The sequence below is a fragment of the Chiloscyllium punctatum genome, chromosome 38 (assembly GCF_047496795.1).
Source record: "Chiloscyllium punctatum isolate Juve2018m chromosome 38, sChiPun1.3, whole genome shotgun sequence".
Classification (NCBI taxonomy): Eukaryota; Metazoa; Chordata; class Chondrichthyes; order Orectolobiformes; family Hemiscylliidae; genus Chiloscyllium; species Chiloscyllium punctatum.
In genome coordinates this window covers 8,426,182-8,446,230 of record NC_092776.1, presented here as the reverse complement: position 1 = coordinate 8,446,230, position 20,049 = coordinate 8,426,182, and the positions used below count along the sequence as shown (strand labels likewise).

The 20,049-nt window shown below is 42.6% G+C and overlaps 1 protein-coding gene across 4 annotated transcripts in view; it reads left to right on the top strand.

Moving 5' to 3' along the window:
- hpse2 (heparanase 2) overlaps positions 1-20,049 on the top strand; it is a 346,963-nt gene that overhangs the window by 261,773 nt on the left and 65,141 nt on the right. For all 4 annotated transcript variants that reach the window (XM_072557115.1, XM_072557114.1, XM_072557116.1 and 1 more), the window contains one exon: positions 7,120-7,265. In XM_072557115.1, coding sequence (XP_072413216.1) covers positions 7,120-7,265 — 146 coding nt within the window. The remainder of the gene's footprint in view (positions 1-7,119; positions 7,266-20,049) is intronic.

Here is a 20,049-nt window from a genome sequence, read left to right as displayed (position 1 = left end):
AGCCAAGTGTGGCATCAAGGAGCCCCGGCAAAACTGGAATCAATGGGTATCAAGGGGAAACTCTCTGGTGGTTGAAGTCATACCTGATGCATAGGAAGGTAGTCATCATAGTTGGAGCTCAGTCATCTCAGCTCCAGGACATTTCTGCATGAGTTCCTCAGGGTAGTGTCCTAGGTCTAACCACCTTCAGCTGCTTCATCAATGACCTTCCCTCCATCATAAGGTCAAAACTAGGGACGTTTGCCAATGATTGCATAATAGTCAGCACCATTCCATTTGAAGAAGAGTCACTGGAACTGATACATTAACTTTGATTTCTCCACAGATGCTGCCAGATCTTCTGAGTTTTTCCAGAAGTTTCTGTTTTTGTTTCCAACAAGACAGAATCTGACCATTGTCTCTTCTCATTCAATGGTATCACCATCACTGAATCCCCCGCTGTCAACATCCTGGGGTTTACCATTGACTAGAAACTGAACTGGACTAGCCATGTGAATACAGTGGCCACAACAGCAAGTCAAAGGCAAGGAGTCCTACAGCAAGTAACTCACCTCTTGACTCCCCAAGGCCTGTCCACCATCTACGAGATACATGTCTGATGTGGTACCCCCAAATGCCTGGATGGCTGCAGCTCCAACAACACTCAAAAGGCTTGACACAATCCAGGGCAAAGCAGCCCACTTGGTTGGCACAAAATCCATTCCCTCCACCACATTTTGTTTCTCTCTCCACAAATGCTGCCAAACCTTCTGAGTTTCTCCAGCATTCTCTGTTTTTGTTTTGGATTTCCAACATTCACAGGACTTTGCTTTTATTTAAGTGTTTATTTGTGACTGATTTTTACACCTATCCAGTTGAACTAGGCCGGTTGATTAAACATAATCATTAAAAAATGCTTGTATCTTCAGCAGTGAGATAAGGATGTACGTACGCGCAACATACTTGTGGATTGTTAGAGTTTCAGAATGACAAATAATTGGTGACTGACCAACTGAATTGATCGTTTTTATCTTTTCCACGCTGACATGTCTCCTTTGAAGGGGCACACTAAACTGTGTAAGGATGCTGTCACTTTAACAGGTTATTTTGAGCTGGTTTGTTTTGAAGAGAGGTTGTAAGGCAAACGTGGTGAGCTGTCTCTGAGAAAGTAAATGATTTGTGAGGTCTTGGGGACTTTTTTACAGTTGGATCAATGGAAGCAGCCTGGGTGTGGCCAGCTCTCAGACCAGGCTTTCCAGATTTTTTAGTTTTTATGTTTAGTTTTAAGCAGAAGCCTTTGGGGTCTCAAAAGAGTTGGAAGCTTCAGTGAATGTCTCCTAGCTGCTACTTTCTCTGAATTTGTCCTTGATTTTTTTTTTTACTCTTCGATTTGAGAATTCCACGTGAGAATTTCTGTCTGAATTTGCCTTTTTGCCAAGGGTTGCGTTTGTGGAATGTTGCTATATTGGAACTGTTAATTAGTAATGGGTACTGTATCTATTATTCAGTTATGTTTTCCAATTGTTAAGTTATTGTAAATTCCTCTTTCTTTAGTTTATATTTTAACAATTGTTTAAATAAATTGTGTTTTGTTTAATGTCGAGTAGTTTGACCAGTTGCATTGCATCTGGAAATGGCACTTCGCATCTACCTTTAAAATAAGAAAATGTTAGGGTCTAGGCTACCTTCTTAGAATATTTTGAGGGGTCTGCTCTGGTCCATAACAACTGGGATGGTGATATCCTGTGTTATTTGAATTAAGTATGATATCAGATTTGGGTTAAATAGCAATGGCTTTAAATGAACCCATTGCCTCTCATGAGTGAAAGGTGCCATAATATTCCCTTTGCCCCAGAACTCCATCTCAGATCCTTTTCCAAAGTGCCAGCATCATTCCTTCTTTCTAATGTTTGCTACATTCTTACATGAACTCAGATTTCTGTTTGATCTGCCACACTAAAACCTAACTGAACATAATGCCTATTACTGTAGCATTGACCAGAGAAAAAAGTCTTTTGACTACAATAGATTCTTTAATGAAGACAGATATGTCCCCCATTATTTAGATAGTGGAAGAATACCCATCCATCACCTCCTACAATGTAGCTAAGGAATAATAATTAATGACAGGGAAAAGTTAAATAGTGGCATTAAGTCAAATCAGTCAGTTCCATTTGGTTACAGATTTTTAACTTATATCTCCTCAAGTCCATAAAATATGTTAACTCTGCTAGTGATATAAACCTGGGTCAAATCCATTACATAAAAGTTGCATATGAGATTCTCCTAACCACTGACTTCTTAATGATTGATCTCTACCTTGCGAAACCCTGCAGATCTGCGCAAGTGGTTAATTTATCACTTACAATGAATTTTTCTGATACTGAGCAGTCCTTCAGACATCAGTATTGTTAATGATAAAGATGCAAGTACTTCAATAAAAATAGGGCTCTGACACTTGACTTCATTTGTTTTATTAATGACGGTTGAAGGAGATTCTCCAATCCCATAAATCATTTACTCAGTTGGTCTAAAGATGGGCACAGGGGAGCGATTGGGTCGTAACTATTGTCTGTTGAGGTTGTCACTGCAGGAACAAACACTAGAAAGAGGATCATCTCTCAGTGTGCACAGTCAACCATCAGACCATCCTTTCCCACTCTGAAGTCAAATGCTCCTGTCACAATGTGGTTTAGAATCATTTACAGCAAACGTTCACAGTTTTGTCACATGTCATATTATTTTCCTTTCATTATTCGTCATGGGATGTGAGCCTTGTTGGCTGCGATACCATTCCTCTCCCCTCCCCTCAAGAAGGTGGTGCTGATCCGGTTCCTGAACTGTGGTCCAAATTTTCCATTGGTTATTGGTGTTTCGCCTGTTATCGTGGTTTGTATTTTGATGGAGCCCAATTCCATGGGAATGCATCAAACTCTGGTGGTCAGCTGGACACGAGTGAATCCAATGGGTCACAGTGGTACAGTGTGTTAGGACGTTCTATCCCATTAGCATTCTTGGTCACCAGCTGTCCTAGAGAGATAGGAAGAAGGCTTGTTTGTCTGACCCACATTACGTTATTCTCTATCTGATCTCAAAAGGAACAAATCAGTGTGAGTTGAGGCCAGGCGAGCTGGCTTGGGGATGGGATAACACAGAGTGTTACAGCATAGGAATAGGCCTGTCGGCCCACCAAGCCTACACTGGACCATGATGCCTTTTTAAACTAAAATCCTTTTGCTTCTACACAGTCTGTATCCCTCTATTCCTACCTATACATATATCTTTCAAGATGCCTCTTAACAGTTGCTACTGCATCCACCTCCACCACCCCCTCTGGCAGCACATTCCAAGCACTTATCAGCCTCTGTGTAAAAAGACCTGCCTCTCACATCTCCTTTAAACTTTTACCCCCTTTTACCTTAAACCTATTTCCCCTAGTAATTGAAATTTCTACCCTCAAAGTTAGTGCCCAAGTGGATAGGATTGTTAAGAAAGCATATGGTGTTTTGGCTTTCATTAACAGGGGGATCGAGTTTAAGAGCCGCGAGGTTTTGCTACAGCTCTACAAGTCCCTGGTGAGACCACACTTGGAATTTTGTGTTCAGTTCTGGTCACCCTACTATAGGAAAGATACAGAGGCTTTGGAGAGGGTGCAAAGAAGGTTTACCAGGATGCTGCCTAGACTGGAGGGCTTGCCTGAGAAAGAAAGGTTGAATAAGCTCGGACTTTTGTCTGTGGAGAGAAGGAGGAAGAGAGGAAACCTGATTGAGGTATACAAAATAATGAGAGGAATCGATAGAGTCAATAGCCAGAGACTTTTCCCCAGGGAAGGATTGACTGACATGAGGAGTCTTAGTTTGAAGATATTAGGAGGAAGGTATAAAGGAGACATCAGAGGTAGGTTCTTTACGCAGAGAGTTGTGAATGCATGGAATGCGTTGCCAGCGGTGGTGGTGGAAGCAGAGTCATTAGGGACGTTTAAGCCACTGCTGGATGTGCACATAGATAGCAATGAGTTGAGGGGTGTGTAGGTTAAGTTACTATATTTTACATTAGGATTAAACCTCGGCTCAACATCGTGGGCCAAAGGGCCTGTTCTGTGCTGTACTTTTCTATGTTCGATGTTCTACCCTGGGAAAAAGACTCTAACTATCCATTCTATCCACACCTCTCATCATTTTGTAAACTTCTAACAGGTCACCCCTTATCCTTTGACGTTCAAGTGAAAACAAACCAAGTTTGTTCAACTTCTTCCCAGAAGTAATATCCTCCAAAATGGGCAACATCCTTGTAAACCATTTTTGTATCCTCTCCAAAGCCTCCATGCCCTCCTGCTGTGTGGCAACCATAATATTCTAAATGTGGCCTAACGAAAGTTCTATACAGCTGCAACATGACTTACCAATTTTATACCCTGTGTTTTGACTCATGAAGGCAAGCATGCCATATGTGTTCTTGACCAATTTATCCATTTGTGTTGCCACTTTCAGGGAATTGTGGAACTGTCAATCACCCAAAAAGCATCATGTCGCATTTGTCTGGATTAAACTCCATCAGCTTTATTTCTCTGCTTAAGTCTCCAATTTATTTATATCCTCTGGGAATCCTCCTCACTATCACAGCTTCCCCCAATCTTTATGTCGTCCACATTGTGTCATTGGTGCCAAGTCCATATTTTTCTGAATGTGAGTAAATTCTGTCCCTAAGAATCTTCTCCAATAATTTACCTACCACTGACACAAGGCTTACTGGCTTGTAATTTCCTTAATTATCCTTATTGCTCTTCTTAAATGAAGAAACAACATTGGCCATTCTCCAATCCTCTGGGACCTCTCCTGTGACAAAAGAGGATACAAAGATTTCATACAAGGCCGCAGCAATTTCCTCACCTGCTTCCCTCAGCATTCCGGGGTAAATTCCATCAGATCCTGGGGACTTGTCGACCTTAGCACTTTTCAAAATGCCCAACACCACCTTTTACATATTGACATGCCCCTGAATATCATCATATCCCTACCGAGACTCACCATCCACCATATCCTTTTCTTTTGTTAGTATCAACGCAAAGTATTTGTCCAGGACTTTACCCACCGTCTCTGGCTCCGTATCTAAAGTCTCTCCTTTGTCTGTAAATGGATCGACTGTTTCCCGAGCTACCATCCTACTCCTTAAATAAATATAAAACACCTTGGGATTTTCCTTAAGTTTGTTTGCCAAATATATTTCATGGCCCCTGTTAGCCCTCCTAATTCCTTGTTTAAATTATTTCCTGCTTTTCTTTTTGACCAAGCTCTCAATTTTTCTTGTTATCTAAAAAATCTTGCCATCCTTATCCTTCCTTTTCACAGGAACATGCTGGTCCTGAACTCTAATCAACTGGTCTTTGTAAGTCTCCAATGTGCCAGATGGGGATTTTACCCTTAAACATTGCCCTGCCCCCAATCCATGTTTCTGGGAGTTAGCTTTCCCCAATTTAATACTTTCACCCTCAGACTACTCTTATCCTTATTCATAAGTAACTTCAAGCTCACAGAATTATGGTCACTCTTCCCAAACTTCTCCCCCAGTAAGACTTCGATCACCTGGCCAGGCTCATTCCCCCGTATCAGGTATAGCATTGGCTCCTTCCCGAATTGGACTATTTGCATTTTGTTTCAATAAACAATATGGACACACCTAACAAATTTCCCCCATCCAAATCCCAGGCACGAGGTGAGTCCCCATAGGAGAAGTTAAAATCACCCTACTGTTTTTACATTTTTCCACAATCATTCCAATCCCTGTACCTCTATTACCCACTGGCTATTGGGATGCTTGTAGTGCAATCCCATTGCATCCTTTCTATTCCGGAGCTCAACACATACAGTCTTGATGAGTGGGCCCTCCAAGATTGCCACCCTCAGTACAACTGGGATAGTCTCCCTTATCACTAAGCCAACTCCCTGAGCTCTTTTACATCCCTCTCTATCTTGCCTCAAACATCTAAATCCCAGAATATTAAGCTGCTGGTCTTGTCCCCTTGTCAGCCTCTATAGTCTCTGCAATAGTTGCAACATCATAATTATATGTATTAATCCAAGCTGTAAGTTCATCTGTCTAACCTGTGATACTCTTCACATTAAAACAAACACACCTCAGCCCACCAATCCTGCTGTGTTTAGAGATGTCTCCCTGTCTGTCCTTCTCAGCTTTACTGGCCTAGTCTCTGACTCCTCCTCGTCATTTTACCTGTTGACCTACTGTTCTGCCTCCTGCCCACCCCCCACCCGCTACATTCATTTAAACCCTCCCAAGTGGCACTAACAAGCCTCCCTGCCAGGATGTTGATGCCCCTCCACTTGTCTTTGTGCACAGGTTCCACCTGCCCCAGAACACATCCCAGTGATCCACAAAACCTAAAGCCCTCCCTCCTACACCAGCTGTTTAACTGTAATATCTTCCTATTTCTAGCCTCACTGGCATGTGGCACAGGAAGTAATTTCCAAGATTACGACCCTCGAGCTCCTGCTTTTCAACTTCCTCCCTAACTCCCTGAACTCCCTATGCAGGTCCTCGTCTCTCTTTCTGCAAAGTCATTAACACCAGTATGGGCCACAACCTTTGACTGCCCACCCTTCCTCTTCACAGTATCTGGTGCCCACTCAGACGCATCCTCGACCTTGGCATCAAGGAGGCAAGATGCCATCCTGGAATCTCACTTGCGGGGCACAGTAACGCCTGTCTGTGCCCCCGACCATAGTGCCCGCTTACCACTCCAGCCCACCGACACCTCGACCCTCCCTGCTGGTGCCACTGATCTGGCTGCTGCTTTCACCAGAGATGCCACCAAAACTGGGGAAAAAAATGTAAAAAGTGTAGATTGCTGCCCCTTGGCATTCGGTCGTGCAACTTTCCAGAAAATCTGGAGATACCTGCAAACACCTGTCTCAGAAGGAAAAGAGTGAGGATCGGGCAAATTCTGAAATAAGAATATAATCAAAATCACGAAGGTGTAAGGCTGTAATGTTTGCAAATACATACACTGTGTGTTGATACTTGCGTTGCTATCAGGCAGTAATGTGCCTTCATCCCCTTTGCCAATTGTCATTTGACTCTACTTTTAATTATCTGCAAATATCATTTTTCTCGACTCTATTGCAGGACTATTGGCTTTCGCTGCTTTACAAGCGGCTGGTGGGAACCAAAGTCCTCACTGTTCAAGTGGCAGGGCTGCAGAGGAAACCCAGGCCCGGGCGAGTGATACGGGACAAACTGAGAATCTACGCCCATTGCACCCACATCCGCAAGTAAGTCTCATTTCCAGTGTCTTTGCTCTTCATTAGCACAAGAGAAAACACACATCCAAACCCTTCGAATGCCAAGTTTGGATAATATCAAATGATTAGAGGACACGCCAAAGACTAGGACAAAAAGCGGCTGGATTATTCTGAAAGCTAAGTAAATGGACGCCCTTGTTGACATCTAAAAATCTCTGTTTGCATCACCACTGTCCCCCTGCTCCCCTCGCAGTTGAACACTGCCATCAAAGAGCATCATAGTTTTTTTTTGTCTTGTCAAAGGGACAGAAGTCACTATTGTTCCAGCTTTGCTGAAGGTAATTTTCTGACAGATAAGTGTTCCAGAACTTTCATCAGTGCCAATGACATGAATGCACATGTTAGATGATAAGTGATACCCATTAAATCTAATGACTGTTCCTTCTGATGATTCACTTGGTTTGTCTCTCTGCTATCGTTAATATTATCCCGTTCCCGAAGTATTGTGTATCTATTAATTCACCCCATCTGAAAGATTAGAAAAGGCCAGTCAAGGGAAAAATAAACTCCTTCTCTGAACCATGCTTTAGTTAATCAAAATATTACAAATTTAGAATAACATAGATTTTGGATCTTTTGGCCTGACAAATCCTTAATATTTTGAAGAAGACAGTGACTGTTAAAGATTTAACTGTTTTAATTCAGGCAAAGCAGATACTTTCTAATCAATTCATTCAGAGACACTATTGCACACCCTCTGGATTAGGTGGGACTTGAACCCAGGCCTCCTGGCTCAGGGATAGGGCACTACCACAGCACTACAAACTCCCCCTTGAAGTTAGATGAGGGAGACTGGCATGCTGGTCTATACCTTCTACAGGAATAAATTCAAATACAGAGAGATAGATTGCTATAGGTCATTCTGCTATAACACGCATTTTATCAGCATGAATTGGCTATAACACAATTGACGAATTGTGAATGTTGTTTGGATAACGCAGACTTTCTACTGAACAGATGTAGTGATTTTCTATGAGTGATCTTCTCAAGTGTGATTTTCTATAACGGGAGGTTGCACAGGAACATAACTGTGGCATTATCTCAGAATGACCTGTACTCCAGTGAGCATAGGAATATGAAGATGTATGATATAGGAACAGCAAAAGGCCATTTAGCAAAGATTAGATTAGATTACTTACAGTATGGAAACAAACCCTTCAGCCCAACAAGTCCACACCGACCCGCTGAAGCGCAACCCACCCAGAACCATTCCCCTCCATTTACCCCTTCACCTAACACTATGGGCAATTCACCTAACCTGCACATTTTTGGACTGTGGGAGGAAACCAGAGCACACGGAGGAAACCCACGCAAACACAGGGGAGAATGTGCAAACTCCACACAGACAGTTGCCTAAGGCAGGAATTGAACCACTGTGCCACCGTACTGCCTGTAAGATCATGCCTTGTCTAATCTTGGTTTCAAATCTGTTTGTCATAAGGGTTGACCTTGCTACGGTCTATGTCAGTCTTGAACACAATCAATGACTCGATCTACATTGAACCCTGGGATCCTGGCCCTCCGATCATTGAATTACCCACTCAATTCCATCTTAAATGAGGGAACCACTTATTTAAAAATTAGGGCTATTTTTTGAACTAGCCCCTCAATCTCATTTCTGATCCAACGAGATCACCTTCCATTTTTTCTAAACTCCAAGAAGTCTCGGCCCAACCTGCTCAACCTTCCCTCATAAGACAGCCCCTTCATCCCAGGCAGCAGTTGCATGAACCCTCTCTGAACTCTTTCCAATGGAAATGTCTCCTTCCTTCAATGAGAAGATCATGATAGTGCGCAGTGGTACTTCAGCGGTGGTTTTACCGCAGCACCCTGTACAGTTGTAGCAAGATGACCCTCCTGTCTATACCATGCCTCAAATGTGGAATGATGCCAGTAAGACAAAGTTAAGAGCATTCTAGCTGAATGCATAAAGTATTCGCAATAAGATAGATGTCTAAAGGCACAAACAGAGATACATGGGTATAAAATAATTGACATTACAGATAGATGGCTGCATGTTGATGAAGATTCAAAGATATTTGGTATTTGGGAAAGACGGACATGAAGGAAAAGGAAAAGGAAATTATCAATGCTGTTGATCATATGAGATGGGATCAGTACATTAGTAAGGGAGGATCTCAGATCAGAAGAACATGTGGAATCTGATTGGATAGAGCTAACGTTTTCAACCCTGTCAATCCTGCAAAGTCCTCCTCACTAACATCGCAGGGGGCTGGTGTCAAAACCTGGGAGAGCTGTCTGACAGACTGGTCAAGCAACATTCTGAAATAGACATACTCATGGAATCGTACCCCATGGACAATGTCCCAAACACCACCATCACCATCCCTGGATATGCCCTGACCCACTGGCAGAACAGACCCAGCCCAGAGGCGGCGCATAGTGGGATACAGTAGGAAGGAGTTACCCTGGGAGTGCTCAACACTAACTTTGGCCCCTTGAAATCTCACGGTTTCAGGTTAAAAATGGACAAGGAAACTTCCTGCTGGTTACCATGTACCGTTCTCCCTCAGCTAATGAATCACTAATCTTCCATGTTGAACAACATGTGGAGGGAGCACTGAGGGTGGCAAGGCTGTAGAATGTATCTAGGTGGGAGATTTCAATGTCCGCCACCAAGAGTAGTTTGGCAGCAGCATTACTGATTGAGCTGGTCAGGTCCTAAAGGACATCGCTGCTAGACTGGGTCTGCAGCAGGAGGTGAGGGAATAAACAAGAGGGAAAAATATACTTGATCTCATCCTTACCAATCTGCCGGCTGCCGATGCATCTGTCAATGTCAATATCGGTAAATGTGAGCAACACACAGTTCTTGTGGAGACAAAATCCAGCCTTCACATTGAGAATCGTGCTGTATGGCACTATCACCGTGCTAAATGGGACATACTTCAAACAGATCTACCGACTCAAGACTGGACATTTATGAGGTTCTATGAGCCATCAATAACAGCAGAATTGTACACCAGCACAATCTGTAACGTTATGGCCTAGCATATCTCCCACTGAACCATCACCATCAAATCAAGGGCTTGTAGGTTAATGGTTTTATAAGATAAAGTTGGAGAGTCATAGAGGTGTACAGCACAGAAGCAGACCCTGTGGCCCAACCTGTCCATCCCAACCCAATCCAGTCCCATTTGCCAAAAAGACTCTTGAAGTTGACCTAAATAGTACTAAATCTGTGGATGGGAACATTTTTAGAATGCTGTAATGGAGGACCAAGAAATTGATAAGGAAATGCTGAATAAAATTCAAATGCAGAAAAAAAAACCCCATGAAAATGGACCGTGAAAGCTTCTAGAAGTACATAAAAAGAAAATGTTTGGCTGACATTATGTGGGTCCACTAAAAGCAGATTCATAAGAATTTGTAAAAGAGAATAGAACAATGGCAGAAAATCTAAATTATTATTTTGTGATTGGTTTTCATTGAGGAAGTTTCAAAAAATCTCCCAGAATTAGAGATCCAAGTAACTCTAGAGAATGAGGAGTTGAAAGAAATTAGTATTGGTCAGAAGATTGTACTGGAGAAATTAATAGGGCCAGTTGCCGATAGGTTCCTGAACCCTGATAGTCTACATCCCAGAAGGATGTAGCTACAGAGATAGTCAATGTATTGGTATTCTCCTTCCTAATTCCATTGATTCCTGCAGGTTGGAAACATGTAAATGTCACCCCACTTTTTAAGAAAGGAGCAAGGGAGAAAAGAGGGAACGATAAACCCAGTAGCTATTAGGAAAGCTAATGCAATGTTAGCTTTTATCGTAAGAGTATGGGAATAGTGAGTTAAAAATCACACAATACCAGGTTATAGTCCGATAGGTTTAATTCCAATTAAACCTGTTGGAATATAACCTGATGTTGTGTGATTGTTAACTTTGTACACCCCAGTCCAACACTGGCATCTATAAATTAGGAATAGTGAAGTATTGTTTTAATTATAGTGAAGTTTGGTTAGTCTGCAGATTGGTTAGATCAACTACTATGTTGGTCTCTTATCTGGGGAAAGATACTACTGCTTTAGTAACTCAGAACAAAGATTGAGCAGACTTGATCAGGACTGTCCTATGATGAGAGGTTGGGCAAACCGGGCCTCTCAAGAGTTTTGAAGAATGAAAGGTGATCCCAGTGAAACCTGCGACAAGGCTGGGTTCTGGTAAAATGTTTCCCCAGTTGGAGAATCCAGAGCAGGGCGCACCATTTAAAAATAAGAGGGATTCCATCTCGGAGAAAACAGAGGATGTTGAATCTTGGAATTCTCTAGCACAGAGGACTTTGGTCTTTGGGTATATTTAAAATAGAGATTGGTACCTTGTTGATTACCAATGTGTATAGAGGCATTGAAGTCTTTGAGCAGCTTAAGTGACACTAAATGGTGGAGTGGGCTTGATGGGCTGAATGGCCCATTCCTTTGAAGAAAGGCCAACTTCCATTTGCCTTCCCCAATACTGGATTTGTGCTAACGGTTTGGGCTGCAGATCCTGCTGTACTTTCTCTCCTCTTCCCCATGATGAAACATTTACATGTTTTCATTAGTGTATCCCCAGTGACAATCTGCAAGATGTTGGTGTGTTTACATGCTGTGGTTTTGGACATGTAGTGTACAGAGTCATGCCTAGAGTTGAGTTACACATCTCTCTTAATAAGTAAGATCCCAATCTGAGTTACAGCTTCAAAAGGAAGCACAGAACATGAGACAAACAATATCAAAACAGCACTGAGACGCACTTGGGAGTTCGTTACTTTCAAACCCTTTGCAAATAAGGGACAGATAAGTGGTTACAGCTGGATAATAGTCGAGGTTTTATTTATAAATAAGAATTCAAACCTTCAAAATTACAGATATGGTTTCTTTAAACAATAGCTATTTACTCCAAACATACTCTACATTTATCTGTACTGAAAGTGTGATTTTCCAATTTGTGCACCAAAATTTGGAACTTATTGAAGTTTATTACAGATTAGGATTGCAAAATGGCAACATTTAGTGAATAATCTTCAGACATACTTTTCACACATTTTATTTTAGCCTCTCTATAAGTCACACGTCAGTGAGAGCTGGCTATTCCTCCATTTCCACATGCTGAGTTCAGTTTTCAGTAAGGGTAGCACGCTGGCTCAGTGGTTAGGGACCGGGTTCGATTCCACCCTTGGGTGACTGTCTGTGTGGAGTTTGCACGTTCTCCCTGTGTTTGCGTGGGTTTCCTCAGGTGCTCTGGTTTCCTCCCACAGTCCAAAGATGTGCAGGTCAGATGAATTGGCCATGGGAAATTGTCCATAATGAGCAGGCTAAATGAATTGGCCATGGGAAATGCAGGGTCACAGAGATTGAGTGGGATGCTCTTCAAAGAGTTCATGTGGATTTGATGGACCAAGTGGCCTGTTTCCACACAGTAGGAATTCTGTTAGAATGGGGAATCTGATGAGCATTGGATAAATGGACTCGCATTCACACAGCTCTTTAGCTGTTCTCAATGAACTCTAAGTACTCCACTAAAGAAGGGTTAGGATATTGTAAAACAATGGAGAAATTAAACAGACAAATTCCAGTTCACTGTGACCTGCTTGAGGTACACTGGGGACTGGCAACAAATGGTAGCCCAGTCAGTGACATCTACGTGCCATGAATGAATTAAGAACACCCTCCACCTTTAACAACTCCAGGACTGCACTGGAAGTGGCCTTGATGACAGTATTTTTGACTCTCTGTACTTTCAGCTATGTTGGCCTCTTCCGGAGTACTGTGTCGAGTTCTGGTCACCATGTTAAAGAAAGGATATTGTTAAGCTGGAGACGGTTTGGAAAATATTGATGGGAATGGAGGGAAACCCTCACCTTATAAGGTGAGGCTACGTAGGCTGGGACTTCTTTCAGTAGCATAGGAGAGTGGGGGGTGACCTTATTGAGGTTTATAAAATCATGAGGGGGATAGATACGGTGAATGGCAGGTTCTTTTCCCTAGGGTGAGGGATTTCAAGACCAGGGGCCATATACTTAAGGTGAGAGGAGAAAGATTTAAAAAAGACATGAGGGGCAACATTTTTACACTGAGAATGAGTCTTTTGTGGAATGAACTTCCAGAGGAAGTGGTGGATGTGGGCACAGTTACAATGTTTAAAAGGTAAGTACATGAATGGGAAATGTTCGGTGGGATATGGGCCAGGAGCAGGCAGATGGGACTAGTTTAGTTTGGGATCATGGTCAGCATGGATGGGTTGGACCAAAGGTTCTGTTTCCATAATGTATGACTCTCGAGTGTTGCATCTACGAGGCACTGAGGAAGGGGAGATCCTGTAAAATGGGGGAGTTACACCTCAGCTGGAAAGATTGGAAACAGGCTGGACAATTATGTAAACACATATCAAACAGAAAATGAAAGGAGGTTTGTCTGTGCTGTAATAGCATGTGATACATTATAGCATGAAAGCCCTGGTATGTACCGCATGTTATGGATGGCCTGAGGCCCTTACAGTCTGGCAATGTTCAGCCATAATTGTCAAAGTTCAACCCTACCACTCAACACCTCAATGCAAATAGCTACTGTTCAACAAACAGTATATCATTGCTGTCCACAGAGGGCAAGTCGACAAGAGGTTTGTTTTTTGAAAAAATCTGGATTTAGAAAAATGCATTCATATTTGGATCATATTCTAGTTATCGAGGGGGCGCGGCACACGGGCTCAGTAGTTAGCCCTGCTGCCTCACAGCACCAGGGACCCGGGTTCGATTCCAACCTCAGGCGACTGTCGGTGTGGAGTTTGCACGTTCTCCCCCTGTCCACGTGGGTTTCCTCCCACAATCCAAAAATGTGCAGATTAGGGTGAATTCGCCATGCTAAATTGCCTGATAGTGTTCAGGGATGTGTAAGTTAGGTGCATTAATCAGGGGAAATATGTAGTGATAGGGTAGGGAAATGGGTCTGGGTGGGATACTCTTCGGAGGGCCATTGTGGACCTGTTTCTACACTGTAAGGATTCCATAAAAAATGTTAGTTACATTTTTCTTTGTGCATTGATGCTCATACAGTGCTTATCACATCTCAGTATTTACGGAGAATGATCTCGAAGCATGAACTCTGTTTCTCTCTGCACAGTTTGCTGCCAGACCCATTGGGTTTCTTCAGGATTCTTTCAGGTTTCCAGCAGTATATTGCCTTTATCGGGAATTATCAATGATCTGTTAAGTGCTTCCGAATTGTGGGCAAGACTCATAATCAATGTTCACATTGCTGCCATGAACAGTGACATTGTTTACAGTTACAGAGGATCCCTAGGACAGATACCCAACAGATCTCTCTTTGTATTCATACTTCAGATAAGCCACATAACACACAGTTTAATGCTCTATGTTAGTGCCTATATCACTGTGTTTAATGTTCCCTGTTAGTGCCTAGATCACTGTGTTTAATCCTCCGTTAGTGCCTATATCACTGTATTTAGTGTTCCCTGTTCATGCCTATATCACTATGTTTTATGCTCCCTGTTAGTGTTTATGCCACTGTGTTTAATATACCCTATTAGTGCCTATATCACTGTGTTTAATGCCCCCTGTTAGTGCCTATAACACTGTGTTTAATGTTCCCTTTTAGTACCTATATCATTGTGTTTAATGTACCCTGTTAGTGCATATATCAGTGTAGGGTTAAGGTTGGAGCTGGGTTGAGGTGGGGGAAAGGGAAATGAGGAAACTGGTGAAATCCACATTGATACCATGGGGTTGAAGATGAGGCGTTCCGAGGTGGAAGATGAGGCGTTCTTCCTCCAGGCGTCGGGTGGTGAGGGAGCAGCGGTGAAGGAGGCCCAGGACCTCCATGTCCTTGGCAGAGTGGGAGGGGGAGTTGAAATGTTGGGCCACAGGGCGGTGGGGTTGATTGGTGCGGGTGTCCCAGAGATGTTCCCTAAAGCGCTCTGCGAGGAAGCGTCCAGTCTCCCCAATGTGGAGGAGACTGCATCGGGAGCAACGGATAGAATAAATGATATTGGTGGATGTACAGGTAAAGCTTTAATGGATGTGGAAGGCTCCTTTGGGGCCTTGGATGGAGGTGAGGGAGGAGGTGTGGGCGCAGGTTTTGCAATTCCTGCGGTGGCAGGGGAGGGTGCCAGGAAGAGAGGGTGGGTTGTAAGGAGGCGTGAACCTGACCAGGTAGTCATGGAAGGTCCACGTCTCCTATATCACTGTGTGTAACGATCCCTGTTAGTGCCTATATCAGAGTGTTTAATGCTCTCTCTTAGTGACCATGTCACTGTGTTTAATGCTCCGTGTTAGTGCTTATATCACCGTGTTTAATGCTCCCTGTTAGTGCCCATATCAGTATGTTTAATGCTTACTGTTCGTGCCTATATCAGAGTGTTTAACGCTACCTGTTATTGCTTATATCACTATGTTTAATGCTCCCTGTTAGTGCTTATGTCACTGTATTTAATGCTTCCTGTTAGTGCCGATATCACTGTGATTAATGCTCCCTGTTAGTGCTTATGTCACTGTGTTTAATGCTCCCTGTTAGTGCTTATGTCACTGAGTTTAATGCTCCCTGTCAGTGCCTATATAAATGTGCTTAATGCTCCATGTTAGTGCCGATATAACTGTGTTTAATGCTCCCTGTTAGTGACTATATCGCTGTGTTTAGTGCCCCCTGTTAGTGACTATATCGCTGTGTTTAGTGCTCCCTATCAGTGCCTATGTCACTGTGCTAAATGCTCCCTGTTAGAACTTACATCACTGTGTTTAAAGCTCCCTGTTAGTGTTTAAGTCACTGTGTTTAATGCTCCCTGTTAGTGCCTACATCACTATGTTTACTGCTCCCTGTTAGTGCCAATATCACTGTGCTTAACACTCCCTGTTAGTGCCTATATCACTGTGTTTAATGCTCCCTGTTAGTGCTTATATCACTGTGTTTAATGCTCCCTGTTAGTGCTTATATCACTGTGTTTAATGCTCCCTGTTAGTGCCTATATCACTGTGTTTAATGCTCCCTGTTAGTTACTATGTCACAGTGTTTAATGCTCCCTGTTAGTTACTATGTCACTGTGTTTAATGCTCCCTGTTAGTGCCTATATCACTGTGTTTAATGCTTCATGTTAGTGCTTATGTCACTGGGTTTAATGCTCCCTGTTAGTGCCTATATCACTGTGTTTAATGCTCCCTGTCAGTGCCTATATCACTGTGTTTAATGCTTCCTGTTAGTTACTATGTCACAGTGTTGAATGCTCCCTGTTAGTTACTATGTCACTGTGTTTAATGCTCCCTGTTATTGCCTATATCACTGTGTTTAATGCTCCGTGTTAGTGCTTATGTCACTGTGTTTAATGCTCCCTGTTAGTGCCGATATCACTGTATTTAATGCTCCCTGCCAGTGCCTATATCACAGTGTTTAATGCTCCCTGTTAGTTACTATGTCACTGGGTTTAATGCTCCCTGCTGGTGCCCATATCACTGAGTTTAATGCTCCCTGTCAGTGCCAATATCAGTGTGTTTAATGCTACCTGTTAGTGCTTATATCAGTGTTTAATGCTCCCTGTTAATTACTATGTCACTGTGTTTAATGCTCCCTGTCATTGCTTATGTCACTCTGTTTAATGCTCCCTGTTAGTGCCTATATCACTGTTTTTAATGCTCCCTGTTAGTGCCTATCACAGTGACTAATGCTCTGTTTAATGCTCCCTGTTAGTGCTTATGTCACTGTGTTTAACGCTCCCTGTTCGTGCCTATATCACTGTTTACAATGCTTCCAGTTAATTACTATGTCACTGTGTTTAATGCTCCCCGTTAGTGCTTATGTCACTGAGTTCAATGCTCCCTGTCAGTGCCTATATCAGTGTGTTTAATGCTACCTGTTAGTGCTTACATCAGTGTTTAATGCTCCCTGTTTGTGCCTATATTAGTGTGTTTAATGCTCCCTGTCAGTGCTTATGTCACTGTGTTTAATGCTCCCTGCTAGTGACTATATCACAGTGTTGAGTGCTCCGTGTCAGTGCTTATATCACTGTGTTTAATGCTCCCTGTTAGTGCTTATGTCACTGTGTTTAATGCTCCCTGTTCATGCCTATATCACTGTTTATAATGCTCCCTGTTAATTACTATGTCACTTTGTTTAATGCTCCCTGGTAGTACTTATGTCACTGAGTTTAATGCTCCCTGTCAGTGCCTATATCAGTCTGTTTAATGTTACCTGTTAGTGCTTATATCAGTGTTTAATGCTCCCTGTTTGTGCCTATATTACTGTATTTAATGCTCCCTGTCAGTGCTTATGTCACTGTGTTTAATGCTCCCTGTTAGTGCCTATATCACTGTGTTTAATGCCCCCTGTTAGTGACTATATCGCTGTGTTTAGTGCTCCCTGTCAGTGCCTATGTCACTGTGCTAAATGCTCCCTGTTAGAACTTATATCACTGTGTTTAAAGCTCCCTGTTAGTGTTTATGTCAATGTGTTTAATGCTCCCTGTTAGTGCCTACATCACTATGTTTACTGCTCCCTGTTCGTGCCAATATCACTGTGCTTAACGCTCCCTGTTAGTGCCAATATCACTGTGCTTAATGCTCCCTGTTAGTGCCTACATCACTGTGTTTAATGCTCCCTGTTAGTGCTTATATCACTGTGTTTAATGCTCCCTGTTAGTGCTTATGTCACTCTGTTTAATGCTCCCTGTTAGTGACTATATCACTGTGTTTCGTGCTCCCTGTCAGTGCTTATATCACTGTGTTTAGTGATCCCTGTCTGTGCTTATATCACTGTTTAATGCTCCCTGTTAGTGCCTACATCACTGTGTTAACTGCTCCTTGTTAGTGCTAATATCACTGTGCTTAATGCTCCCTGTTAGTGCCAATATCACTGTGCTTAATGCTCCCTGTTTGTGCTTATGTTACTGTGTTTAATGCTCCCTGTCAGTGCCTATATCAGTGTGTTTAATGCTCCCTGTCAGTGCTTATATCTCTGTGTTTAATGCTCCCTGTTCGTGTTTATGTAACTGTGTTTAATGCTCCCTGTTAGTTACTATGTCACTGGGTTTAATGCTCCCTGTTAGTTACTATGTCACTGTGTTTAATGCTCCGTGTTAGTGCTTATGTCACTGTGTTTAATGCTCCCTGTTAATGCCTATATCACTGTGTTTAATGCTCCCTGTTAGTGCTTATGGAACTCTGTTTAATGCTCCCTGTTAGTGCCTATATCAGTGTGTTTAATGCTACCTGTTATTGCCTATATTGCTGTTATTGCTGTTATTGCTCCCTGTCAGTGCCTATATCACTGTGTTTAATGCTCCCTGTTAGTTACTATGTCACTGGGTTTAATGCTCCCTGTTAGTTACTATGTCACTGTGTTTAATGCTCCGTGTTAGTGCTTATGTCACTCTGTTTAATGCTCCCTGTTAGTGCCTATATCACTGTTTTTAATGCTCCCTTATAGTGCCTATATCACTGTGCGTAACGCACCCTGTTAGTGCCGATAGCACCGTGTTTAATGCTGCCTTATAGTGCCTATATCACTGTGTTTCATGCTCCCTGTTAGTGCTTATGTCACTGTGTTTAATGCTCCTTGTTAGTGACTATTTCACTGTGTTTAGTGCTCCCTGTCAGTGCTTATATCACTGTGTTTAATGCTCCCTGTCAGTGCTTATATCTCTGTGTTTAATGCTCCCTGTTAGTGCTTATGTCACTGGGTTTAATGCTCCCTGTTAGTGCCTATATTGCTTTGTTTAATGCTCCCTTTCAGTGCCTATATCACTTTGTTTAATGCTCCCTGTTAGTTACTATGTCACAGCGTTTAATGCTCCCTGTTAGTGCCGATATCACTATGTTTAATGCTCCCTGTTAGTGCCTACATCACTGTGTTTACTGCTCCCTGTTTGTGCCAATATCACTGTGCTTAACGCTCCCTGTTAGTGCCAATATCACTGTGCTTAACGCTCCCTGTTAGTGCTGATATCACTGTGTTTAATGCTCCCTTATAGTGACTATATCACTGTGTTTCATGCTCCATGTTAGTGCTTATGTCACTGTGTTTAATGCTCCCTGTTAGTGACTATATCACTGTGTTTAGTGCTCCCTGTTAGTGCTTATATCACTGTGTTTAATGCTCCCTGTCAGTGCTTATATCGCTGTGTTTAATGCTCCCTGTTAGTGCTTATGTCACTGGGTTTAATGCTCCCTGTTAGTGCCTATATCACTGTGTTTAATGCTCCCTGTCAGTGCCTATATCACTGTGTTTAATGCTCCCTGTTAGTGCCTATATCACAGTGTTTAATGCTCCCTGTTAGTTACTATGTCACTGTGTTGAATGCTCCCTGTTAGTGCCTACATCACTGTGTTTAATGCCCCCTGTTAGTGCCGATATCACTGTGTTTAATGCTCCCTGTTAGTGCTTATATCACAGTGCTTAATGCTCCCTGTTAGTGCAGATATCACTGTATTTATTGCTCCCTGCCAGTGCCTATATCACAGTGTTTAATGGTCCCTGTTAGTTACTATGTCACTGTGTTTAATGCCCCCTGTCAGTGCCAATATCAGTGTGTTTAATGCTCCCTGTCAGTGCTTATGTCACTGTGTTTAATGCTCCCTGTTAGTTCTTATGTCACTCTGTTTAATGCTCTCTGTTAGTGCCTATATCACAGTGTTTAATGCTCCCTGTTAGTTACTATGTCACTATAGTTAATGCTCCCTGTGAGTGCCTATATCACTGTTTTATGCCCCCTGTTCGTGACTGTATCACAGCGTTTCATGCTCCCTGTTAGTTAGTATAT